Source organism: Carettochelys insculpta, chromosome 9 (genome assembly GCF_033958435.1).
Source record: "Carettochelys insculpta isolate YL-2023 chromosome 9, ASM3395843v1, whole genome shotgun sequence".
In the NCBI taxonomy this organism is placed as follows: domain Eukaryota; kingdom Metazoa; phylum Chordata; order Testudines; family Carettochelyidae; genus Carettochelys; species Carettochelys insculpta.
The window spans coordinates 12,537,541-12,563,690 of record NC_134145.1 but is presented as its reverse complement, the minus strand read 5'-3'; the positions used below and the strand labels follow the sequence as shown (position 1 = coordinate 12,563,690).

Below are 26,150 nucleotides of genomic sequence, written 5' to 3'. Positions count from 1 at the left end.
AAAGTGTGGCGTGACATAAAAAGTTTGCTCACCCCGCCTTAGCAGACAGATCATCTCATGGGCTCACCCTGTCTCACTCACCACTGAATGGGACACTCCTTCCAGCAACTACTTCTGTGGAAAAATGTATATTCATGTAGTTTCAATTTTCTTTAATGCAGTAAGTGTTTTATCCCTTTAAAAGTGTTAATTGCGCTGCCCAGTTTGGTGCTGCATTTCATTCCCTTCCCATCTGCTCCGTCCGCGCTATTTGTGCTTCTCTGTGGCTTGGTCCTCTTCTCTGCCCTCTGTTGCCAGGATTCACACATTTCACTGCCTCTTTCTCCCCACCTTCCTTGGGCTCTTCTTTAAGACCACTGACAAGGGACAATGAAGTCTCTCCTCTACAGCCTTTGCCAAGAGCCAGGGGCTTTTAGCTCATGCTGTAGAGGCACATTGCTTAAGCCCCTAAGATTGCAAGTTCAACCCCTCTTGCTGATGAGCAGGGTCCATGGGCATTATGTTCAGCTGTCTCAGTGCCCTTGCCTCCACTCCTTTGGACTTCCCTCTCCTGCTTATGGCTGGCAGCTCTAGCCCTTGAGGACAATTCCTGGTTCCTCATAAACTTCCCCCCACGCACAGGTTAGGTCCTCCACTGTTTCCAGCTGCCCCAGGTTCTTCTTTGCAGTCTGGGCACTAAAGGAAGCAAATGGAAAGAAAAAGGAGACCCAACACCAAGTGGCCAGCCAGTTCTCAGTGGCCCATTGGCACTGAGTCTTGGGAGACGGGCATAATGTTAGGCCCCCTGATAAGCAGGGATTCTTGCAGCTCTGAACTGCTAGACAGCCCTGGTCCTGGCTGTCCATGGTGAAAAACTGTGGCCATCTCTTCTGAATACAAACAACATATATCTTTATTTGGAGAAATGGATCATAAGGTTTCTTGGTCCTTTGTTTATTGTTGTGTATTTTACACCTTTGTCCTTAGAGGTTGTGCTTAAAGAAAATTATATTTTTAGAGTGTGACCCAGCTCCCATTGAAGGCTATGGGAAGATTTTCATTGACTTCATTGGGCTTTGGAGGAAACCCTGAGCCATCATCTTTCATACTAAAAGTGCTTTGCAAGAGCACTAATTCATTCCACATGGGCCCTGAAACAGGCCTGGTGACTTTATATGGCTGTGGGCTTGTTGAGCATCTTCAGACCAGTTAAGGGCTATGATTGATCGATTGTTCTCTACAGCCACTGAAGAGAGGACACGAGGTGGATGGTTTAGGTTTAGTGGTTTAGGTTAGCTGTTGGGAAAAACCTTTCAAGCTATAATCAGAGTTCAGCTTTGCAATTGGCTTTTGAGGGAGGCTGTGGAGGTTTCTCAGGACAGGCTGAACAAACGCCTGTCAAGGATGGTCTGGGAGTACTTGGCACTGCCTCAGTGCTGGGGGACAGAGTAGTTAGATGAATCTGTTCCTCTATGAGGGTGGGGAACCCCCACCTGGACGGTGGCGAGGGAGCAGCTGCAGCCTCAGCAGCACTATTCAGAGTCTTCATGCTGCTGTTCTGATTGGCCAAAATTCCAGGAGGGCGGTACCTGGGAGTGGAGGGAGGTGTTATGGAGCCATGTGCATCGGCAGGTGAGCAGGTAAGTGCCCCCCCCATCACCCAGACCCCCAGGCCCCTCTACAGCTCCTGCCTCCCCTCCTACCCAAACCCCCACTCGCATCCCATCCTGCACCTTCCCTTCCACCCCAGCTCCCCACCCACACCCTGCTCCCACCCCCCTCCCAGATCCCACACCCCAACCCATCCACCCCCCTGCCTTGACCCCACACCCCTCTCCTGCACCCTTACCATCCAGACTTCCAACCCACACTCTGCCCTTGCCCCACATTTCCCTCACTCTGACCCCTCCCATCCAGACCTGCTCTCCAAACCCTCCTTCCCACCTAGTACCCCACCCCAGCCTGCTCCTGCACACTCTCCTGCCTAAACCCCCTTCCCTCTCCAACACCCCCTCCCAGCCAGATCCCCCACCCTCAACCCACTCTTGTACCCCCCCCACCCAGACACCCCACACTGAGCCTGCTCTTGCACCCCACTCCAGCCCGGATCACCCACCCCCCCAGCCCACTTCTGCACCCTCCTTCCAGTCTCCATAGTCATCCCCCACTCCCGGTCAGGGACCACATTACTGAGATTTCTTTTTTTGCTTCTCACTTGCATGACTGATTTGTTCTATGGATCAGTGACCCTGACCTGAGAAAAGTTCCCCACCCCTGCTCTATGGTCTATCGCCAATCTCCAGTAATCCAGCCCCCATGTCACCAGCATTCAACACTGCGGTTCCAGGACCTGTCCATTTTCATCTTTTCTGTTCTCCTGGCCTTGGGCACTTTGCGTAGCCTGCACGTCTGTCTGTTCAAGACGGTGGTTTATTTGCATGCAACCCTCACAATGGTGATGTGACACTTCATTAGCGCTGGCATGTGCATACCATGTTTTGCAAATATAGTGATACAAGATGCTGTATGTATTAACCATGATTATTGGAACAAACTGCTCACCTTCAACTTCCTGGTTGTCACTCCGTAGCTACTCAGAACTTCAGAGCAGAAGCAAGTACAAAATTTTGATCATTATTCTCAATGCACAAATCCAACTTACAGGAGCTAAAGGAGAATCTCCTTTGCTTGGTAGAGGCATGGGGCCTATGACACATAATAGAGCCGTTCCGAGCCCACCAAATAAAGGGCAGTGGAACACACACAAACTAGTCAAAACAAAGAGCAGTCAAGTAGCACTTTAAAGACTAGCAAAATAGTTTATTAGGTGAGCTTTCGTGGGACAGACCCACTTCTTCAGATCATGGTCTGAAGAGTGGGTCTGTCCCACAAAAGCTCACATAATAAACTATTTTGCTAGTCTTTAAAGTGCTACTTGACTGCTTTTTGGTTTGATAGTGTATAGACTAGCACGGCTTATTCTCTGTTACTACTTACAAACTAGTCAGTTTACTATAATAATGAAGGTTCACAGAGCTCTGTTGATGTCTTCCGAGCTCATCAAAGTAAAAATAAAAAAATTGTAGACCCTTGTTAACTTTGAAGTACTTAAAGCAAAGATTATCAGCTTACATGCAACCTGAATCAGGGATCCCAAATGGGGGTAATAAATGTCTGTATAGTTTACAGAGCTGCATTAAGTACTCAAGAGTATTTCTAAGCTCAGAGAGCCATAACAAACTCAGCACACTAATATCAGCACTGTGCTGCACTTCATTTTGCTGAAATTGTTCTTATTATTGTCGCCCTGAAGCTCTGTAGACACTCATGTGAGAAATTGACTGTACTACTGTACAAGCTGTTTCCTTAGTGTAATTGCTGACAACCTGGGGAAAATTGTACCCAAAAACTAGCTAACTAACTAAATAAATAAAATAAGTGTTTAAAAAATCTTTTCTAGTTCAAACGTGGGGGGTGTTTTCTTTTAAGCATTGTATTGTTTTTGCCTTTTACAAACCACTTTGCAAAAGGATGCAGAAAGATGGGTGCAGGGTTGCAGATTTATACTACGTGTACATGGCAGCCTCATCTTGAAATTTGCACTATTGTGTAGCTTATTTCAAGTAGATTTCAAAATAGGTGATTTTGGAATGTAATGTTGTCTAAACAGCACCACATGCTGTAATAAAGTGCTGTTTCAAAGCACCGCTGTACTCCTTCTGCCATAGGCGTACAGGGATGCCAGAATAGTGCGCCAGTTAGCTCGAAAACGCTTTCAAGACAACGGGTGCACAGGCAGCTATTTAGGGATATTGCAGTATCCCAAAATAGCTCCTGCCATGTAGACACAGCCTTGCTGTGGTGTGTGTTACCCCACTATTCCAGAGCTTTAATTCTCTGCCTCTGCTGTCTGATACGCCACACTGCATCAGACATTGGAATAGCTGTATATGATACAGCGCAGTTACCGAGAGTCTGCTTAAACTTGCTTTTGGAGAGAAAGCATGGTCTACTGGGTAAGGCATAGGAGGACTTTGTGAATTCGAACAGGTCACTTCTCTGAGTCTCATTTTACCCCATCTGTAAAATAGGGATAATGGTACTGATTTACCCCACAGGGATTCTGAGAGGGTTAATTCATTCTCGTTTGCCAAGCTCTTTAACACAGTCCAATAAAAGGCACTATGGACACACACGGGATTGTTGTTGTTACTGTTATTATTTATTTATTGATTCTGTTCTTGTTCTGATCTGAATGCCACTTCCCATCTTCTTGTTTTGCTTAGTGCAAATGAGCCCCACTTCTCTACATTAGAAGACAAAGTTTTCTCCATTATGTTGAGTGCAGGCTATCTATCATCTGTCTGCATACAAGAAGAAAGACCTAGGTGGGGTAATACACATTATGCTATTGTTCTAAGCAAGGGAAGGCACTTAAACGGTGTATGTGAGTGTGAGGATGCTGCTTATACAATATCCTGCGGGCGGGGTGGGGGGATGTAGGATGCAGGATGGCTCAGAATTTCACTGCACCACTTGCACTTTGTGAGACTAGCTGTCACTGGAGCTGTTGGTGCTCTTCACTGGTGGCCCATTTAGGACACCCCAAAAGGAAGGTTACCCAGAATCAGTGGCTAATGCTGAAAAATATGGCCTGGAATCATGGTTGAGTGTTTTCACTATGATATGAAGGGGTGGACAAAAGTGGCTGTAGAACCCTGCATAGGGTGACCATCTGGCCATTTTACCAGGACAGTCCCTTATTTAAGCTGTATCAGAGGTGTCCTGACTTTTTTAAGGAAATTGGCAAATTGTCCCATATTTTGCAGGGCTCCTGTTCCCTGGCACCCCATTTGAGGGTGTCAGCCCCCACTGCTGGGGGACGTCTTCTGCAGGGCAGCTGCCCTGTTCCCTGGCACCCTGCACCTCAGGGCAGCAGCTCCTGCTGCAGGGGAACTTCTCTGTGGGGCAGCTGTCCCATTCCCTGACACCCCATGGTGGCAGCCCCTGCCGCTGGTTGCCTCATTCTCCAGCACCGGGCGTCTTGGGAAGGCAGCTTCTGCTGCAGGGGAGCTCCTCTGTGGGGCAGCTGTTCCGTTCCCCAGCATGCCACTCCCCGCTGCCAGGGGTCCCTGCCACTGTGTGGCTGTCCCATTTCCTCGCCCCCTCTGCTGGGAGGCTGCAAAGCCCTTATTCTTGGCATCCCTGCCAGGAGGCTGTGAAGCTCCCTTTCTCTGCTCCCCCTCTTCAGGCAGCTGCACAGCTCCCATTCCCAGTGCCTTACTGTAGGGCAGCAGCCCTCATCACTGAGGAGCCCTGAGACAGGACAACAGCCCTCGAGCCCCAGAGGCTGGTGTCCCATATTTGCCACAGGGCAGTGTGGTCAGCCTAACCCTGCCTGAAATTCGGAGGGAGGAGTCTGGCAGTAAGGTGTCCAGGTGTCCGGTTTTCGATCGGCACAGCCAGCTGAAAAGGAATCCTGGTGGCTCTGGTGGCACAGCTGACCAGGACGTTAAGAGTCGAGTTGGTGGCACAGTGGGGCTAAGGCAGGTTTCTGACCTGCTCTGGGTCTGCACAGCTCCCCGGAAATGGCAGCAAGTCCCAGCAGCTCTTAGGCATATGGGAGAAGGACAGGGAGGGTCTGCACCCTGCCCCTGCCCTGAGCAACAGCTCCTCAGCTCTTATTGGCTTGGAACTGCAACCAATGGGGCTTGCAGGGGGCTGTGCCACTCTGGCCCCCCAGCTAGGCGACGAAGGGAGCTGTCAGCTGTTTCCCAGGAGCTGCCTGAGGTGAGCACCACTTGGAGCACACACCCTCTCCTGTGCCCCAACCCCCAGCCTTGTCCCAACCCCAAAGCCCCTCCTGCACCCAGAACCTCTCAGTCCCAGCTCGGAGCCCCATCCACACCACAAACTCCTCATCCTTGCGCCTGCCCCCAAGCACAAGCAATGTGTGGGGGGTGCACGAGGGCCACATGCACCCTCACTTCAGCCCCCCCCCCCCGCCCCGCACTCGCCAGCAGTGTGCACCACTTGCGATGAGGGCAGGGTCCCCACTGCCCCGAAGTGGCATGGCCTGAGACCAGCAGGAGCCTCCTTGCTCACACTACTCTCAGGCCGCACCAATTTGAGGGGGAGGCTGCCCCACACCCGCCAGGAGTAGGGTGGTGCTTCTGTGAGAAGAGGCCAGTGGGGCATGGTCACCTCTGCCCTTGAGCCCAACTTTCCCCATCGCATGGCAACCCTCCGCCCCCCAGCCCTGAGTCCTCTCCTAAATCCAGACCCCACACCCATGCCACGCTTCAAACCTCTCAGCTCCAGCCCAGAAACTCTCCTGCACCCCAAACCTCCCAGGCCCAACCCCAGCCCCTCATCCCCCTCCCACCACGCAAACTCTTCATCACACACCCCCCGGCACCCTCAACTCCCTGCCCCACTGCAGTGAAAGAAGGAGGGGTGAGGCCTCAGGGAAGGGGCAGAGCAGGGGTCAGGATGAAGGAGTTCGGTTTTTGTGCCACTAGAAAGTTAACAACGCTACAGAAGCCCCAAGAAGTTGGTCTGTGTGTATAACTGCCCACAGGCAGACTCAGACTTGGGAGCTTAGCACAGGCACCTCTACAGCTTGAGCTAAAGGCCAGCTGGCTCTCAGCTTAGACTGTAGAGGACATTTATTCCTTCTCTGTGACATGGTCCAGGTACCACATCGTGGGACTGTTAACCACACCTACGTGTGTGAGTTACACATGCCCACAGTTCCAGTGCTAGCAGCCATCGCGGCATCTCTGTACATAATTCTGTCAATAAAGAGCGAGCGCTCTCCCTTTGACTGAATTACTCCAGCCCCCATGCGTGGTGAGAGCTGTGTCAGTGTGAGAAGCTGTTCCACGGACATAGCACTGTCCACACCAGCGCTCAGGATGTGTGCAGCTTACATGCCTCAGAGGGTGGTGTGTACACATCCCAGAGTGCCATACCGTACACAAATATAAGCTCCCATGTGTATGTAGCCTAAGTCACTGCTGATGTCAGTAATATTACTCCAGGTCACTATTCCCTCTATTTTGTTCCGTTCGTGTGTGGAATAAATTTTGTTATGTGCACCGAAGTATGCTCACCAGTAGAAACACACGCTGCCGGCCACCGGTGCTGTGCTAACCAGCAGGGTGGCATTTGAATCCTTCCTGGGGGGGGTGGCCCAAGCACTCAGCTTACAGGGAACACTGCTCCAGGAATGACATTAGTCCATGATGCTGAAGGTAGACGAAAGACTGCACTGTAGCTTTAACAAGAGAATTCAGAACCTGCAGGCCCATATGACTCATCAGTGGTCATCCTGGAGCTTTCCCAGGAGCACCAAAGAGACAAGATGTAACTGGATCAGCTTTTGTGTAACCACTGCAGGTACTGCCATTTCTGACTATGTTCGCAGTCCTACAAAACCTTTTGTCCTATGATTGTGGGACAAGTCCCCATCATTTTAAGTGATTTTGTGTATATGCTTAACTTCTTATGCTTCGCAGACTACATTGTGCTTCACCTTGTATGTAGCTGGTATGGGCTGGTTACCTTCTCCAGATTTGGAGGAGAGGTCTGTGAGGAAAAGGTTGTCTCTTCCACCCTCCAAAGTTGGTCCAGTGTAAATATAAACTCACCCACCTTGTCACCCCTCTAACACTAATTTAGAAACAAAGCTCCAGATGATCATTGAAATGCTCATAACTGCATGAGTGTTTCTTTATGGTTTCGAAAAAGCCAGTGGCGGAGATATCAAAGGAGAACGATGCACCGTCTGGTAAAATAAAACAATTAGTTGTACAGTATGCGCTAAATTTGTAAATGATCCTAGCACATGAACCCCACCCCCCTATAAACTCACCTCAGCCGGTGTCTAAATGAGAGCTGATGGCTTCAGAAAGTTTGGCCTCTTAATTTATGTATTAGGTCTTTCCTGCCTTTCTGAAACTCTGTTTAAAGTAATCTGTGTACAGTCTAGCCCTGTCGCTAACCCAAACAGAAACTCTTCTTTTAACATCTTACGTTGCAGCTTTTTCATGTTTCTTGGTTTTCTCACGAGTTGTTTTTGCTTTACATGAGACCATGTATTACGATTATTTTAGTTACACAGTAGTAAAAATTACAGTGAAGGTTGCAAACCCGTTTCAATTATTACCTTGTTTTCACCTACCTTAATTTTCTGATTCGCTTTTTCAGAGGTTACAGAGGTAAGAGGGTCTGAATATTTCAGAGGTGAGTTAATACAGGTACAGGAGTCCTTCGTATCCTTATTTTCACTGTAGCCTATAAAATGAAGAATTAAAGGAAGGAGCTGTAGTCTGGCGTGGGTTAGTTTTTATTATTGTGTTTTGAAAAATAACTCTCCACATTTATGCTATTCAATAACTGGAACATGTCCAATATGTTGCAGCTAAAAGGGATTTTTTGAGTTAATCATAGCTGGCCAACAACTTCCCGTTCATTGCCTGAGATGTGACACGCTTATTTTTCATTAATTGACAGATGCTGCATTGGTGACATTTTTTGTTTGTTGTGCTATGTACTAAGGCTAAGGAGTGTCACTTGAATGCATGGTGCATTGACACTCTGAAGGTTCACAACTGGTTAGCAGTATGGAGCCACGTGGGCAGTAAAGCCGTCAGTCACTTGCTGCCTTCTCTGTCACTGAAACCTGCTTGTTGGGCCAGTTGTTCCCTTCTGGGCACCCAAACGTGCATTTTGTCAAGCCCAGAGATTTGCTTTTGTGTATTAATCCGCTCTCTGCCCCTTGCACCATGCAGCACAGGTCTGCCGTGTTATCATTCACCTGCTTGGAGTTCTCTCTTGGTTCCTTATGGCAATGTATTGACAGCAGAAAAGTGGGGAGGAAACCTTTATGCTTTGATGAAAGGAAGGGAGGGCTGAATTGTGGGGTTGGAGTGCACAGCTTTTGCCTGCAAACCCAGGAAGGATGATGATGTGGTTAAGGCACTGAGTCCTGACTCCAAAGGCCTTGGGTCTACTTCTGGATCAGTTTGAAATCTGTGATCTTAGCAGAGTGACCATATTTCCCTGTAATAAATACAAAACACCTGGTAAAATTACTTGTTTTCAGGCCATATCAACACCAATCAATTGCACAAATTAATATCAAGCTGACTGAGCCAGTTACAAAGAACTACTGTGTAGTTGGCTCTTTTTATTTGCCTTCTTATTTTTAAGGCTTTAGAGTTCAGGTGGGGAGGGGTGATAATACACTCAAGTGCACACACACTCACACAAAACTATGCACCTGTATCACATAGCGGGGTGACTGACTGACCAGACCTTCCCTGCCTGGCACTCTCCACCCTCCACATCTAGTGGGGCTTGCAGGATGGACCCCCTGCTCTCCTGCTATCACATCCTCCTGAGGCAACATGTATCCCAACTCCCCAGTTTTCTGTCAGGGTTCGCACTGGCCTGTGGCCAGCAGCAGCCTTTCAGAGCTGTGTGAAAAGGAAGGGACGGGAGCTGCTTCCAGCTGCAGGAGGGAAGAGATGATCTGACCTGTGTCTTTGCAGAGCATTTCTCTGTCCCTCTTCCCACTCCGCCCCACCCCACGTGGCTGAAACCAGCTTCTCCCTTCTTGCCCATCTAGTGCCAAAAGCATGAATGGCTCCAGGCTGCTCCTGGCTACTGGCATAGCTTCGTCCTGCCTTACGCTGTAGCCAGGGGACAGGACGCGGCTGGGTTTAGCGCTCAGGATGCATTGTGCACCAGAGTCCAGGGAGCCTGACTGCAGTTGCTTCAGAGAACCCAGGGAGAGGGGTGGCTCCACAGAGGAGGATGCCTAAGTAATGGAGCAGCCCTGAGCTTCCTGGGGGCAGGATCCACATGGAGGAGAGGGCAGTGTGGGTGCTGCTGTGGAGCCTAAAGATTTGGGGCAGAATCCAGGCTGGAAATTGCTTCACCACAACCACTGTCATCCCCCTGTTACTCCAGAGCTTTGCTGATGAGCTGGCTTATCCGTGTCAGTGCTGTGCAGGGCTTTGGCACGTGCAGGCTGGTCAGAAGCCCACAGTGGAGGGTTTGGGTTTTCATAGGGCACCACCCCAGCTGGAGGCAGTAGGGGAAGGAAGGAGTCTGCCAGCCAGGCTGTTGGTGAGCTGCCCACTCCAACCAGGGGCTGGTTCTCCGCACAGTGCTGGGAAGGAGACATCCTGCTGGGAGGGGAAATAGAGTTGCAGCAGGGCTGGGAGAGGACAGCAAGAGGAATGGCACATCAAGGGCCAAGGATAAGCAGGCAGCAAGCTGCCTCTTGGTGCCTGCCGGTGCTCACCAGCCACCACAGCTCTGAGCCAATGAGGGCCAGAAACAGGATGTGGACGGGGTCCTCCTGGCCGTAAGCTGGCACCAGAGGTGCCTAGTGTGGGCATTCCGGGGGCACTAGCCATGTGCTCCTGTCCTGCACCCTCTTTGTCCATGCTCTGCCCAAGCCCCTCCCTTCCCACCCATGCCCCACCCTCTCCCTGCCCCTGCTCCACCCCAAGTGCTGCTCCCTTTCTGCCCACCTCATCCTGGAAGCACTGCACTGCTCCTGGTGGGTGCAGGGGCAGCGTCCCCTTCCCCTGGACTGGCTCAGTCTGAGAGCTGCATGAGCTAGGAAGCTCTTGCAGCTCTTGGGCCATGCCACTGCCGGGAGGAGGTGGGACTGCCCTCACGCTCACCAGAAGTGAGATGGCGCTGACAGTGAGGGGCGGAGGGCACCAATGCTGGGGGTGCATGTGACCCCCCCCGTGGACCCCACCCATCACCTCTAGCTAGTACACAACAGAGGCTGCGCTGACGGACTGGCAGGGGGAACCGCCAGCCCCACACGCTACATCTTGGCAACACCTCCAGCTTTGCACACCAACCCTCATCGGTAGCCACTGGCCCCCCTCCCCCCGACACTCATCTCTGGTGGGCAGGCAGCTGGCAAGCCGGGATCCAGCCAGCAACAGCAGCCACCAGTAGTAGGGAGGGGAAGACGGAAATGTGCTCTTTTTAAAGAAAAATTCGGCACACTTGCAGGAGGGCTTAAATGTGGGACTGTCCCTTTTAAAAACGGGACGCCCGGTCACACTAGACCGGGGTAGAGAACACGTGGTTTGGATTAATCCTGTGGCCTGCCTGGATCCGGCCCATGACGGGAGGGGCCCCCTCCCAAGCATGCAGACGGTTGCAGGATGGGTGGGTGTGGAGCCACAAGCCTTGCAAGCCAGAGTCAGGCAAGCTGGGTCTGGATCCAGCCCATGGGCTCTGCCTGGTGTGCGGTGGGGGGAAAAAGCAGCTCAAAGCTCCAGGCACTGCCACTGCTCTCCTGCCCCAGCTGGGGTGATGGAAGAGCAGCACTACCTGGAGAGCTTTTCTCCTGCCACTCTGGGTGGAATTGGAGGAGCCTGGCAGGGGCAGTGCCTGGGAGTGGCAGGGGAGCTACGCCAGGTACATGTCCCCCCGCTGCCCAGATCCTGCATCTCCGGACCACAGCTGCATCCCCCCACCAAGACCCTCTGTCCCATCCCACTCCTGCACCCCCCTCTGGCCCATATCCCCCGCCCACTCCTGCACCCCATTTCTACTCAGACCCCACACCCTAGCTCACTCCTGCACCACCTCCCACACAGACCTCCTACCCTCAGCCTGCTCCTGCCCTTTCCCAGATCCCCTCACTCCCAACCTGTGCTGCTTCACCTCTCACTCAGACCCCCCAGCCCACTCCTGTGCCCCATTCCCACCAGATTGCCCACCCCCAGCCTCCTCCTGCATCCTCACTCCCACCCAGATTCCACACCCCCAAGCCCCCCCTCCCACACTGAACCCCTCATTCTTTTTTAACTATGGGGCCCACAAAATCTACAAGTCAGTGAGTTTAGGGAAAGGCCTGTAGATACTAATACCACAGAAGCACCTTAGTAACCATGTAGAAAGCTGAGCATGGGCAGCTCAGGCCAGTGGTGGGCAACACAGGCAGCCCATTGGGTTCTTTGTTTGGCCCAGGAGGCATTTTGCCTACCGATGCCCATACACAGGGATGCCAGATTCTGCTGGCTGTGTGCACTGCTCCAGAGGTGGCTGACTCTGAGTGGCATTGTAGGAGCTATATAAATGTAGCAATTTATTATGCTTTTATGTTCTTACGTGTGCTATTTGATGCGTTTGCCTTGTGTTTTAAAGGCTAGTGTCACACCGTCAGGTCTGACAAAGCTGAGAGCCATGAGTCACGCTCATTATCTTCCTCCGGGAGGGTTTGGTAAGTTCTAGGTTTCCAAGCTAACCCAGTCACAAAAACAAATATACTCTAGAACTTGCTTAAGCAGAGGCATCAAACACTCAGCCCACTTGGAACGTGCATGGGGCCTACATGGTATATTCAGTTTCTGCAAAATCTCACTGATATTTTAAAGAGGAAAGTTAAGTTTCTGGCCCTTGTGGCTGAAGAATAATAATAATATTCCAAATGTGAGGCATGAGTAACTGCTGAGAACTGTCCCTCAGCCTGCAGGCAGCTTGAAGCAAAGGCTCTGGACATACAACCATAGGACCTTCAATCTGATTTGGGTTGTTTTTAACTTTCAGACCTAATGATGACACTTCACATGTTGGCCTTAACTGTTTTGTCCCTGGATCTTCGTCATTTTCTCATGAGGAAATCTAGGCGTGGCTGCAGGAGGTGAAGAAAATCTTTCTCAGGTCTAGTTGAAACTGTGAGAGTTTCAGTAAGGGCAGGTCTACACTACGGGATAAAGTTGACGTAGGTTATGCGACTCTGTCACATGAGTAATGTCGCCAGAGTCTACGTTCCTTTGGTTTACTACTCCATAGTGGTTTGATGGGAGAAACTCTCCCATTGAGTTACCTTAAGCTTCTTGTGCTAGTGGAGTTCTGGAATCGATGGGAGCATGTTCGTTAGTCGATTTAGTGCCTCTTCCCTAGATCCACTAAATCAGCCCCGCCATGGATTGATCGCTGCAGCATTGATTCATTGACAGTGGCAACAAGACGTAAGGCCTTACTACTGAGACAGGGAGCTCAAACAAATACCATTTACAGACCAAGTGCAGTCAGAGCATTAGTACCTTCTTTTTTAGTTAACAATAATACAAAGAGCTTTTGTGGCTTAGTTTTTATGGCTCCTTTTATTTAATAAGAAGCATTTTCACAAAATGACTCTAGACTTCCCTGCCCTTCGGACCCAGTATTCACACGTCCTCTCTAGACACTGTTAACAAAGCACTGGGAGGAGGTCACCGAAAGAGGCCATGTGTGGGGCTAGATGAACCTTTGCCTCATATGGCGAATCTTCTACTTCGCTGCACTTCAGACTGTACTGGTGTTGCCGTGGTATGGCCAGAGCTGACTGTTACTGGGATGCTCCAGTCACTCCAGAAGCCTTTCCCATCTGAGTTCTTGCAGCGGACCGCCAGAATGTACGTGGTGTCTGGCTTCACATCATAAATGTAGTAGCTGGTCTGCTCACCAACGTCGGACTCCTGCTAATATGAAGAAAGAGAAAAACCTATTTGAGTTACTTTTGCTTCCCTTCCAAAGAATAAGAGTAATTCTTTCCCGCGTTCATGTTTTAGTTAGGAGAAATAATGGAGAGGAAGAAAAATAATAATGCTGAACACTCAGCACCCCCTAAGCATTTTACAATGCATTAAATTGTGCACACATCAAGGAAACTGAGGCACAGCAAAGTGACTGGCTCAAGGACATAGAAGTAATAGTGTCTACACCCGGAGAAGAACACAGGAGGTCTTGGGACCCTGAACCAATAGACTGCACAGTGGAAGAACTTGCCTATTTAAATAAATAGGTTTTATTTTAAAAGAAATTTTAGTTTATTCTCAAAAAAACATTGTTTGGAAAATCCCATTGTATATGGACTTTAGGTCTTAAAGAGGAGGTGCCCATTAAGGGAAAGGAAACAGACCACCATGCAGCCTGAGTTCCAGCTTTGTCTCCTTTGTTTACCAGGGACCTCAGCCTATCTGGAAATGTGTAGTACACAGAGACATCTAGTGGCTAAATGATATACAGCAAGTAAAATGTCAGTAATAGAGAGCGAGCACTTGTAAAGTCACATATACTCTGGAGGGCCTCTGAACTGTTCTTGACACCATTTTCATTATAGTGTGGCTGTCACAATGGTTGCGCGTGCAGCTAGCACATTTTCAGACAAAACTGTTGAAGATTAGTTGGGACAGAACCTAGGCCAGCATGAGTCCATCCCATGCTGCATAAGTTAGAGCCCCGCCTGCTTACAGGCTCCAATACTCACACTGTTTGTTGGAGGGATGCGCCAAACCACACTGGCTTGTAATGACTCAAGAGGAGCCATTATGCCAGCAGAGATTGGTGGAGCACAGCTGAGTGCGACCACACCCCGATACTACTGAAGACATAACCTAGAGCTGACTTCGCTGGGTCTCTGCCAGCCATGGGCTCCCCTGTTGAGGAAGACTTTTTCATTTGCCCAGTTAAGGCAGCTTTCCTGCCCTTAGTACCGCCCCAGGGGAAGAAATGGGTCAGAGTGGGACAGAAAGGGGTAGGAACTGGAAAGAAGCAAATCACAAAGTTGGGATCCTGAGCTGGGGTGATCATTTCATCGGCAAGAATCATAGAGGTAAAAGAGGGATTGACTGTCTAGACCAGGGGTGGCCAGCCAGTTAGGGACTAAGAGCCACATGGATAGAGTGCAAAGAGCCACATAGTATATATTTATTTTTACATATCTCAATATGGATAAAAATAAATTTTTAAGATGTGGCTCAGTGCCCTCCCCCTCCTCCAGCACCAGGCTCCCCTAGCTCCCTCTATAATCCAATTCCCCACCCCTCCCCCAGAGTCCGGCACACGCAGCCCCTGCTTCCCCCAGAGCTAGGCACCCCCAGTCCCTTGCTCAGTCTTGATGCCGGCGACTCACCAGAGCTGCTGCCGCCACCACCACTGTGCGCTTCTCCTTCCCAGTGCTGGGGCGTGTGCACAGTGCGACAGACGGCACTCCTGACATGCAGTTCTGAGGAGGAGCCACATTTAATGGCTCAAAGAGCCACAGGTTGCCTCCTGGCCAGTGGCAATATTGTTTCTTAAAGGGGCCTTTATTTTCAGTCACTTGCGTTACCCTTCCAGAGTTCATAGTCAATACTGAGCTCACAAGTTAATACCTGAGGATGCTGACCGCGGGGTCAGAACCATCTCTGACGTCCAGGGACCTAGAGCAGGCGGAACTTGCTGATTGCTTCGCTTTCCTGGGGACAGCTCAGCTGCTGCTGTTGAGCACCCTAGCTTGGGTTTTACCCACGAAAGCTCGTGACCGAATACGTTTCTTAGTCTCTAAGGTGCCACAGGACTGCTTGTAGCTTTTTAAGGGCACATGTTCCCCAGGCAGCGGGCAGGCTTCTGTCACACGAGATTCCTTGCAAACCCGCCAGCCACTGTTAGCCAGGGCTTGAGCTAGGAAAGCCCCACAGGTGTTACGTTACAGACACGGCTCATGGGAGGCAAGGAAAGCGAAAGTGACTCACCTCCCATTCGCTACGCCCCACTTCTTGGTACTGAAGCTCAAACATCAATGGGAAATACGAGGCTGCCACACCTGGTGGGTACCCCCATTCTATGGAGAGATGGGTGCCAAATCCAATAGCCTTTAGGCCTGCTGGTGGTTCAGTTTTGGCTATGGTAGAAAGAGAAGAGGATGATGAGAGGGACAGGCTAAAATCCCATTGTGGGCAGGGTCCCACTAATGTTTTCTGTCTATGGGTGGGATACATTTTGTTACGTGCACCAAGGCACGAGTGGATGTGCACCACCATCAGTAGAAACACATGCTGCTGATTGTGGGTGGCTGTGGGCGCTCCGCTAATCAACTGGGCAGCACCCGAATCTCTTCTGGGCGCCTGCTCAAAGGCTCAGCTTACAGGGAACGCTGACTGTGGGGATACAGGACTTGAGCAGAGAGCTGGCTAGGTGAACATGTGTATGTGTGTGATCAGTAGTTTGTACGTGCTCTAGGGCAGTGGGTCCCAAACTTTTCACTGTGCGGACCCCCATGCACCCATCTAAACCATTTGCAGACCCCAATCACCCCCCAACCATTCATGGACCCCCATCAAAGCCAATTCTAGACGCTATGTGCACTTTATTAAATGAGAAAGGAAACCACAACATAGATTTTTGGACAGCAATTAATAACATTATTGGAAGATATTTAATTTAAAATTAATAATGGATTGTAACTTTGCAATTTATCTAACACTTATTTTCTATGACAATTTTTATTTATCTTTTTTTTCCCTGGACCCCCTGCAATATCTGAGCATCAACGGACCCCAGGTTGGGAACCACTGCTCTAGAGTAAAACTTTAAGTGCTGGAGTGATTCAGCTGGTTAGGTCCCATTTCCAAGTTAAACTTAAAGTCTCAGCAGCCTAAGGCCCATATGTTTTCAATAAGACTTCAGTTCTGGGGCCCAAAGGTATTTAAGCACCATTGAAATCAATGGAATTTAGGTGACTAAATACCTTTGAGGATCTAGGCCTTGGCTTCTAAGATGTTTTTGAAGATTTTAATCCTAGTCATTAGGAGAGGAAGTCACTTAAAAATTAGTCTCTTCCTCAAAGCAAAGAGTATTTCATTCGTAATGGAAAAGGAAACTGCCATCTCAGCAGTCTGGAGGGGAAGTACAGCTCCCATCTGAACTTTGGCTAATGGCAGAGTTGTGAATCTTGTTATTTAAATGCAAAATCAAGCTTCCTTTGGTGGTAAGTCGCTAACAGAACAGCTTGTCATTAGTAGCCCATGTCCATTAGCAGTAAAATCCCATGGTAAGTGCTATCCTGTCTTAGTGGGCAGCACTTGTGAAACAGGTGTTCCTAAAACACCGGCCAGTGTCACTGCTCACGCTGAGTCCTGCTGGCACAGGACTGGTTCTGAAGTTTCATGGGACTCCAAAGGAACTCCCCTCCACTCTATCTCAACCACTGAAAAAACCCAAGCAGTGGTGGTGACCACCACAAACCCACACTGACTTCAGCAAGCTCTTCCAAGAATCTCTCCTCAGTGCTCTTAGTTAAATAACTACAGAAGGGCGTATAACTTCAATTCCCCTAAGCCAGCATTTTCCAAAGTGTGGTCCATGGCCCAGTAAGGGTCCTTAGAAAATATACAAATTATCACTATTATGATTGTGAATAAATAATAAACAGTGAAAATTTAGTCATTTTTCATTTTATTTATATATATTTATAAACACACACATATATAATATGTATGTGTGAGCGTGTGTGTGTGTTTATATAGTTGGGACCCAGTTTTTTCAGTGTCTTTTTTTGCAGCCCAAAAATATAAAGTTTGGGAAACCCTGCCCTAAGCAAAGCCCCCATTTCAGGAATGCTCTGAAGCACACACTTAAAGACTGCTTTCCTGAATCAAGACAAAATCTTTGAGCTTGATGGAAGATTCTGAGAAATCCCATTGGCGAATGGACAGAAGCCATCTGTGCTACTAAAAGTTAAGTCTCATGGTGAAGGCAGTCTTTGATATTAATGTAATTCTTCTAGGTGCAGTAAGGCTGAGGAGTGTTAAGACTGAGTTGTCTACTGTGTGTTCTTCTCAAACGGGGTGGGGGGGTTGATTTTCCTGATTCTAGCTCTGCTTTACATGTTGCACAGCTCTGATTGCTGGAGATGCCTCCTGTAGCATTGAAGGGCAGAGGTGGTTTACGGAGGGATCGGAAGGGAGAGGTTTGTGTGTCGGGCCAAAGAACCCCTGCTAGGCAGAGGCGAACCATTCTCGGTGTAGCAGTAACCTGCATAGCCAGTCCCTGAAGGGAACTATAAGAAAAGCCATATGGGGTCAGGCCAATGGGCCAGGAGATTATCTTGCAACAGTGGCGAGTGCCAGATGCTTCAGTGGGAAGGAACAAAACATGGCGATTTTTGAGCGATCTGTCCCATTGTCCAGTCCCAGTTTGCGATTAAAAGAGAGACTCTGCTCCTGTCGCACGGTCACTCTGTGAGTGTGGGACTCTTATTTCATGCTCACTGTCTGTGTGCGCGACTCTACTATTGCACACTGTGTGTGCGAGAGTCTCTATTCCCATTGCACACTTGTTCTGTGTGGATGAGAAACTTCTCTTGCACATTCTGTGTGTGAAAGAGAAAATATCCTGAGACAGTCACTTTGTGTATGAGACTACTCCTGTTTATACTTGCTGTGTTAGAGACTCTGTTCCCATTTCACACTTGCTCTGTGTGTTGAGAAACTACTCCTATTGCACACTTGCTGTGTGTGAAAGACTTTTCCCCTATTAGTTTCTCTGTGTGACTAGTCCTATCGCACACTTTCTTTGTGTGACTAATGCTCTTGCACACTTCCTGTGTGTAGAGTCTTGCACCTACTACATACTCACTCTGTGAGACTATTCCTATCGCACACTGACTGTGTGTGTAGAGGAGAAATTCTCCTCCTATTATACATGTTCTGTGTGTATGTGAGAGAGCCTATTGCTCTGGCACACTCACTGTGTGTGTAAAAGACTCTAGTCCCATTACACACTTGCTCAGTGTGTCGTGCATGAGCATCATGCTTCTTCTTTCTCTCTCCTACACTCACAAATCTGGCACTGAGTCAAGCCACAGCCACCAGCGGTGGAAAAGCTGAGCTGTTTCACTCTGCAGCGCGTTGGGGGGGATGGGTAGCTCACACTGCTGTAAGCTGAACAAAAAAAAGAAGGAGCGGTTTCTAGTGAGGAGATGCTGGCAGCAAAGAGCGATGGGAGGGAGGGAGGGAAAACGGTGTCGGGGCATTCCAACCCCCATCGCCTTTGAAAAGGCCCTTTATGTTCAGGGGCTGCCCCCTGCTTGGGAGTTAACACGCTGTCCAGACACAAAAGAGGGCAAGAAAGAGCTCTAGTGATGAGCCCGGCTATGCAGCACATTGCTCAGTGTCAGGAGCCTTGGGTCTAACACAGCAGGGCCCCAGCTGTATTGCTCCATTTGCCTGTGTGGCTGGGAACAGTCCGTATTAGAGGCGTGACTCAGTGCTCTAGACATGGTTATGGCCACGGCTTGGGGCATGCTGTGTTAGACCACCGTCTGCTGGTGCTGCTCAGAAGGGACCTGGATGAGCCCATCACCCTGCTCTAGATGTTCAGAAGCTCACAGCTCGTAGGGGTGACACGCCGACTGACTGACTTACTGCTGTCTCTGTGTTCTGCCTTAAGTGCAACGGGGAGGGGCCTGGCTCTCTGGCTCTGGAGCTGCTGCTGCTTGGGAGTAGCTCCCCATGGACTTCAGGGGAAGCGGCTGCAGAAGAGAGCCAGCGGCAGACAGCGCTTTCAAGAGGCGAGAAGCATGCCGCATAGAAATGCACCGGCGCAGGTTCACAGCACCCAGACAGAGTTGGAGATAGGCCCTCTCAAGCCAATCATCTTCATTTGCCCCATCCTCACCACCCCCAATACCTGTGCTGTGGGGAAGGGAAAATAAAAGTCCAGAGGAGCTGCAGCAGGGCAGAAACTGGGAGGCCGAGTTAAGCCCAACGTGTGTCTGAAGGGATGGGAGGAGGGGCGAGAGCCGGTCAATGCATGTGGGATGCCTAGGAGCAGAAAAAGTCCTGTAAGGAAGGAATCAGCACAGCCCCTGGAGGGAATCACACGAGATAACAGGTGCCCAGAGGGAGATGCCCCTGGCTGCCCCCAGTGTGTTCAGCACCAGAGACCACTGGAGCTGCGGTGTTGGCTTGACACTCCACCTTGTTTATAATTAGAGGTGGGCTTGAGCAGCGAGCCTGGGATCTGGCCTTCCCTGGCTTTTTGTTTATGTTGTGACCATTAAAAGCAGAGAGTGCTTCAGTGGGGGCTTTTATTCACACAGGGGATGTGTCCATAGTAGGAAAACAAGGGGGGAGCGTGTTACAATGCATCACCTGGCCTGTATTAAAGCCCCCTGTGGACGAGGCAGTTGGGAGCTTTCCCACGTTAGTGTGTTGAGGTTTGACCTGTTAACACCTGTGAGAAAACTACCAGTGGCCTTGTCTGCTCCAAGATTTTAACTCGTGTGAGTTACAGTGTTCGACAACCTGTGGTAAGAACACTTTTCTTCCAAGTGAAGACCAGGCTTAGGTGGTCAGGAATAGCAACCCCAGCACCGCTGACTGGGGAAGGGGTGGTGGCAGAGGGGGAAGTTGTCTTGGGATCAAGAAATTTAAAAGGACCTGGGGTTCTGGGCCACTGCTACCACCCAGCAGCTATGGACAGAGCCCCGGGCCCTTTAACATTGCCGCTGGAGCCCCATGCAGTGCTGTCCAGGTCGTGCTGTGGGCTGGGGCAGGAGATATGGCATGGTCCAGGCAGTGCTGTGGGCTGGCTGCCTCTAACTCTGGACCCCGAGTGCCGAGCCCCCACCCATACACACTGTGCTGAGCCCAGCAAAGTCTGTTGCCAGCTCTGGAACACCCCTTGCCTAAATTACAGCCCTTCTCTCCGAAGGGCAGTGCAAAGTTTGAGTCATAACTGTCCCTTTTGACGCTAAGGTGAGGTTGTAGGTGGGGAAGTGGAGACGCAGGGCATTGGGCTTGCACGTTGGCACAGAGGGAATCAATATCTCAGTTATTTCTGGGTCACCACCCTAAGCCAACATCAATGGATCATGAAACCATTGTCTAAGCTCCAGGGCTGGATCCAAGCCTATTAATGCCATTAAGCATCTTTCCTTTGACACCAGTGGGCTCAGGGTCAGAATTAGAACATGTCCGTTTGCTCTGATTTCCTCTCTGTAATAAATACAATTCAACAAAGAACCGGCCGAACAACCTGACACGCGCACACACACCTGCACACCCTACGCACCAATGTCTTCCATGTTAGCAATCAGCTTCTTGGAGGTCAGGTTGCCAGCTTCCACCCAGATTTCATAGGTCAGGTAGAGGCACAGGTTAGTGCGGCTGAAATAGCAGGAGTTGGGGCCACCGGTCACATAGTCTTTGCATTCTTCAGCTTTCAGTGCTCCCCTGCACGAAGTGAACAAAGAATGAGGAGACCGTCCCACCCAGAGGGCCCAGTGCAGGAAGACTGACAACACCCTCCCTCCCCATGCTTTGGGCATCTTTCCAAAGGCCATTCCTATGGAAAGCTGCAGTTTTTATGAGTCTGTCCTTTAGGTATGTGGAAATCACTGGGCAGTTAATTTTTCCATCCATTGCCCTGTTGATGGAACGTGTGTGTAGCTTTGTCAGCCACGGGGATGTCCATTCGTGTAGTTGGAAAGGCACGTTTGCTGCGTCCAGCTGCAAATGCACCAGCGCCTTTTGCTGAGATACGCAGTACGCTGTGCCGCAACAGAGGCTGAAAGAGCAGCTAGATCAAAGGCCATCCCATTAGTGTGTGTGATTTAAATACATACTTTGTAAGAGCTGGTGCTGCTTGTTTCTAATCTCAGCTTTCTAGGGGAGTAGTCCAGATACCTGCAGTAACACTAGAAGGCCAGTGCTGGAGAATTTCTTTATATGGGTAGAAAGGTACTTAGCCAGTTATTCTGATTCACACCCCGGCTCTGGTAGGACGGTGCAGTGCAGCCAATGTGCGAGTAAGAGACTGAAACCCACACCACACCACTCACAATACACTAGAACACAGGTCATCAGACTTTCCAAGGTGGAATGCTGAAATTTGACATGTGTATGGTCCAAGAGCTGGTGACGCTCTTTTAACAGTCCTGCTTACAACGGCTTCCTGAATAAAAACACGCAGCTGCAGAGCTTTCCCATTTAGGTGGTGGTTGGCAGCATTATCTGGTCTTTTGTTAACCCACAGGTGGCCTGGCTTTGAGTAAGCTCCCAGGTGCCTGGGGGGTGGAGGGGCAGGGCTGGACTCCCACCTTGCGTGCTGATGCAGATCAGGTTGTGTGCCACTTCTGACACCAGTGCTGGTGGCTGCTGACTACTGTGCTAGAATAAAGTAGATACTTACCTCATAGACTGGGAAGGGCCCTTCAGAGGTCATCGAGTCCAGTCCCCTGCACTCATAGCAGGACCTATCACTGTCCGTGACAGATTTTTTTTTTTTTTAATAAAACCTATTTGCCCCACATCCCTAAATGGCCCCCTCAGCGATTGAGCTCGCAACCCTGGGTTTAGCAGGCCAATGTGCAAACCACAGAACCATCCCTCCCTGGAGTGGAGGAAGCACAGTGTTTATACAATGGCAAAAGAAGAGCGTTAATGCTAATATTTTTCCATCAGTGTGTGGGATAAATTTTGTTACGGGTGCCCCAGCATGTGCAGTGTGCACCACCAAGAGAAACACATGGTGCAGGCCGTCGGCACTCCCCTCATCTGCTGGGCGGCACCTGAATCTCTCCTGGTTGGCCGTTCCTGTGCTCTGCTTACGGGGAACACTGGTTACATCCCCCTGGCTGGATGCTGCAGAGTCTCCCGTGAATGTGCAGTAGTTCAAGGATTCCGTTTCATGTGGAGGATAAGAGTTTTCACCCCGTTTTACTTACTTCATCTTGTATTTGAGCTGGAATGTTGTATTGGATGCAGCACCATCCTGTGGAGTCCAGTGGCATGACATGCACTTTGGATAAAGCACTAAGCACTGCAGGTGTAAGTAGGAAGCCGATCCTAGAGGTTGCCCCGGGAGAATGGAGAGAGATATCATCAAACAGATCGATGGCCATTTTCTTTATGCCACCGGAATGAGGGCGCATCTTTCTGGCAATCTTGAGACTGAGAAGTTAACGTGCAAAAAAGCTATAATAGTCTTACTGCTCTTGTCTGGCATATCCCCATCCATAGCGTCTATACCCAGAGGGGAACATTGCCTCTTTAAGCCGCCTAAAGAGGAGAGGTGTTTGGAACCTCTCCTCTGCCCACCCTTCATCAGAGTTGTTTGCACCTCCAGCCTCAAGTTAGGCGTCTCACAGAGTGATAATTCTAAGCCTCTATTTTCAGGGGCTTATAATTTAGCTGTAAAATTTGCTCCAGGCTGAACCTTGGCAGACGCTGTCTCCACGTGGGGTTTGTTTTGTTCTAACTCTGGAAGCAAACATCTGTTTACTGGGCTTGATGGATAGGAGTGCAAAAAAAAAAAAGTATGGTTCCAGATGTTTTTCTGCTGTGCTCAGAATGAAGATTTGATTTATTTAATGTATTTACTTAGTGCAGGCCCTGGGTCCACCCAATAGAAAAGCAGCATTTGCTAAATGGAGCAGGAAGAAGTCCATGAAAGCCACAGAGCTGATTAGTTTAGCAACGTGGTTTTCAGCATATACGTGCTATGTTTTTCTACACCCCCAATGGCTGAACACCGGGATTTAGGCCTTAGGATCCTGACAAACATACTGCTATTTTACAGCTACCTGTGGAGTCAGAGACCTCCCTTTGTACATCACTGAACTTCAGGTACCAGAAAGAGATGCCAATACCCAGCCCCTTCTACCTGCCCTCCTGGGTACCCAAAGCCCTGGCCCTCTGTTCCCCAGCAGCTTCCTTCAAGCCAGCTGGGAGAAGTGAGGAGACAGAGGAAGACCGAAGTCTCTCTCTGCTGGAGTCTGGAGCTGTGACCCGTTCTTGGCCATCTGGAAGGTTGGTGCATTCCAATGCAAATGGAAGCCACATTCCAGGGCAAGTAATACTAGGCATAGTGCATGGCAGCAGCCTGTAAGCCCCTGAGCGTTGCTCCTTTATCTATGCACATGCAGGGTACAGGAACAGCAGGCATGGTCAGGGGTCTGGGTCCAAGCAGGTGTCCCATCATGCTAATGAGCTGCATGCTTCTCTCTTGGACTTTACTCCTGCTACTAGGCAGGTTGACATGGCAGCTGTCCCATGCTCTGATTCTTCAGGATCCGACTCCTGACACTGCCTGTCCTGTTCATCACGTTTCACCTTCTGTTCGTCGACACAACACCCCTTGGCTGGGCTCAAGTCTTCAGTGGCCAGCAAGACTTCACTGAATGTTACCCACTCTGGTGTTTAGCGTCTGACACACTCTTGTAAGCTCCTTAGGAGCAGGACTGGGCTGTGTTTGTGTAGTATCAAGGGCCCAGGTCTAGGACTGGGCAGCTTTGCAAGGCTGGAGTACAAACAATAATGGAATGATCGGCTCCTTTTGATTATCCTGATCTTGGCTGCAAGGAGTCTCTCTCCGACGGGTCAGAGCTGTGAATTCACCCCTCTTTTGCATCTCGGTTTACAGCGCACAACTTTTGTGTTTACCTTTCGGTGCCAGGTGCCTGCCAGAGATCCTCATTATTACAGCCCAGACGAGCAAGTAGTAGTTAAGCATCTCTGCCATCTGGGGAAACATAATGGGTTGAGCATATGGACAATTAAAAATGCGATGATCTATCGAGAGGTCTGTCTCTAGCTTAGTTTAAACCTCCAGCGCTTCAGCTTCTTGGCGATACTGTGCACTGGAGAGACAAGCTGTCCTCCTCACTCCATCGTTGGGCACAAGACGGGTGCAAAGGTGAAAGTGAGAGGGTGCAGCTGGGGTGTGTGGCTGCAGGAGGCAGTTGTGGGAGTCGGGGGGACTCCCTGCCCTGCTCCTGGGGCTCTTCTGGAGGCTGCCACGCCAAGCAGCAGGTGGCCAGGCAGGTGAAAGGTGCCTCCCCCAGTGGTCTGGGACTGCCCCAGCCCTGAGCTCCCCCTCATGACACTCTTCAGGGAGGACAGGGGCCTGGAGCCCCTGGGTCCCCTCAGGTCTGTACCAGGATGCTGCTTGCCGTTCCCCTTCTCATGCTGCATTCCTCTCCATCCGGACTGGGGAGAGGGCAGACCCACACTGGGTGCTTTCCTCTTGCTCCTGAGTGTGAAGAAAGGGAACTGCAAGCAGCATCCTGGTACAAATATGGGGGGGGGGCTTCAGCCCCCTGCCTTCCCTAAATGGCACCCTTGTTCCCTGCACTTCCCCTTCACAGTCCCCTGCCTCCACACACACACACACACACAGCCCCCACCCTGTGTCCCACTACCGCTTGCCCTGAGCCCGCTGCTCTTCATACCCCCAACGCTGCCTCCTGCCCCTCTCCCACACGCTCCAACCCTCTGCCCTGAGCCACCCCCACCCCAACCCCTACACCCCCCATGCACAGCCTCTGCCCTGAGCCCCTCCTCACATGCCCCACCCTGACTCCTACACCCCCAGCCCCTGCCCTGAAACCCTCCTCACACCCCCACCCCGACTCCTACACCCCCACCCACAGCCCCTCCTCACACCCCATCCTGACTCCTGCACCCCCCCACAGGCATACCCAGCACCTTGCCCTGAGCCCCCACACCCCAAGCCTCTGCCCTGACTCCTGCATCCCCCACAACCCCACTCTCTGTCCTGAGCACCTCACACCCCCCAATCCTGATTCCTGCACCCTCAAAAACCCAGCTGCCAGCCCCCTGAGGCCCCCACTCCCATGCACACCCCAACCCCTTGCCCTGAGCTTCTCCCCTTTCCCACAGGGGGCAGTAGTGATGCAACTGTACCTGCAAAAAATTAAGTTATTTTCACCTCTGGATGTGTGAGGAGAAAAACATTCCCCTCAATCCAAACCAAGGACCAGCCAGGGTCTGGTGGCTCACTCATCCATGGGTGACCACTCAGGGAAAGGTGCCTTTCTGGGGCTTAGGCAGAGAACCAGTGTGGTTGGTAATGACTTGCTTTTACAGTCATAAGAGGAACTCTTCTGGGGCAACTGGTCCTCTCGATTGTGGCCTGTTGGTCAGAGCAAAGGGCTGGGAGCAGTGTTGCTGTAAACAGAGTGTGGGCATCCGCCCAGGAGAGCTTCAGGTGCCCCCCAGCTGATTAGAGAGCACCACCCACAGTGGGCAGCCTGTGCTGCTTCTGGTGGTGCACATCCCTGGGGGAACATCGCAAAACTTCTACCCGCGTGTGGTAAAACTGAGCAGGAACACGGGCTGGTTAGGACTGCGAATGGCTGGAGCTATGTCCCTGAGGAGTCCCTCAGCTGCCCTGGTTTCTCCTCTTCAAAAAGGCTTCCAGTGATAGTGCAGTGGTGGGGGGCACCGTTAATTATTGCCTTATAGGGCATTGAGTTGCCCAGCCAAAAGGCAGTCCCTAGCTGTACGCAGGACAATGGAGGAGGAGTGCTGTTTATTGAGCAGAAAACTGAGGCCTTCTAACAGAGCTAAGGT

General features: G+C 50.5%; 1 protein-coding gene across 2 annotated transcripts; it reads right to left on the bottom strand.

The window, feature by feature from the left end:
• Positions 1-13,191: 13,191 nt before the first annotated feature.
• LOC142018076 (cytokine receptor-like factor 1) lies at positions 13,192-24,274 on the bottom strand. 2 transcript variants are annotated; one of them, XM_075003583.1, is made up of 5 exons: positions 24,219-24,274; positions 22,502-22,622; positions 20,848-21,008; positions 15,525-15,673; positions 13,192-13,490 (listed from the first exon to the last, which is right to left on the bottom strand). In XM_075003583.1, exons 1-5 carry the CDS (start codon positions 24,250-24,252, stop codon positions 13,284-13,286), a joined length of 672 nt encoding a protein of 223 aa, XP_074859684.1. In that variant the 5' UTR covers positions 24,253-24,274; the 3' UTR covers positions 13,192-13,283. The 2 variants fall into 2 exon arrangements, with proteins under 2 accessions (XP_074859684.1, XP_074859685.1); XM_075003584.1 differs by having other exon boundaries at positions 13,192-13,487.
• Between the last annotated feature and the right edge of the window lie 1,876 nt (positions 24,275-26,150).

What these genes read in the sequence shown, in the direction of transcription:
- LOC142018076 (XM_075003583.1), bottom strand. Translation starts at nt 24,252, where the DNA reads ATGAGGATCTCTGGCAGGCACCTGGCACCGAAAG. An exon ending in CAGGCACCTGGCACCGAAAG is followed by an intron (nt 22,623 to 24,218) that starts GTAAACACAAAA and finishes GGCAACCTCTAG; the next exon opens with GATCGGCTTCCTACTTACAC. An exon ending in TGCTAACATGGAAGACATTG is followed by an intron (nt 15,674 to 20,847) that starts GTGCGTAGGGTG and finishes TTTCTACCATAG; the next exon opens with CCAAAACTGAACCACCAGCA.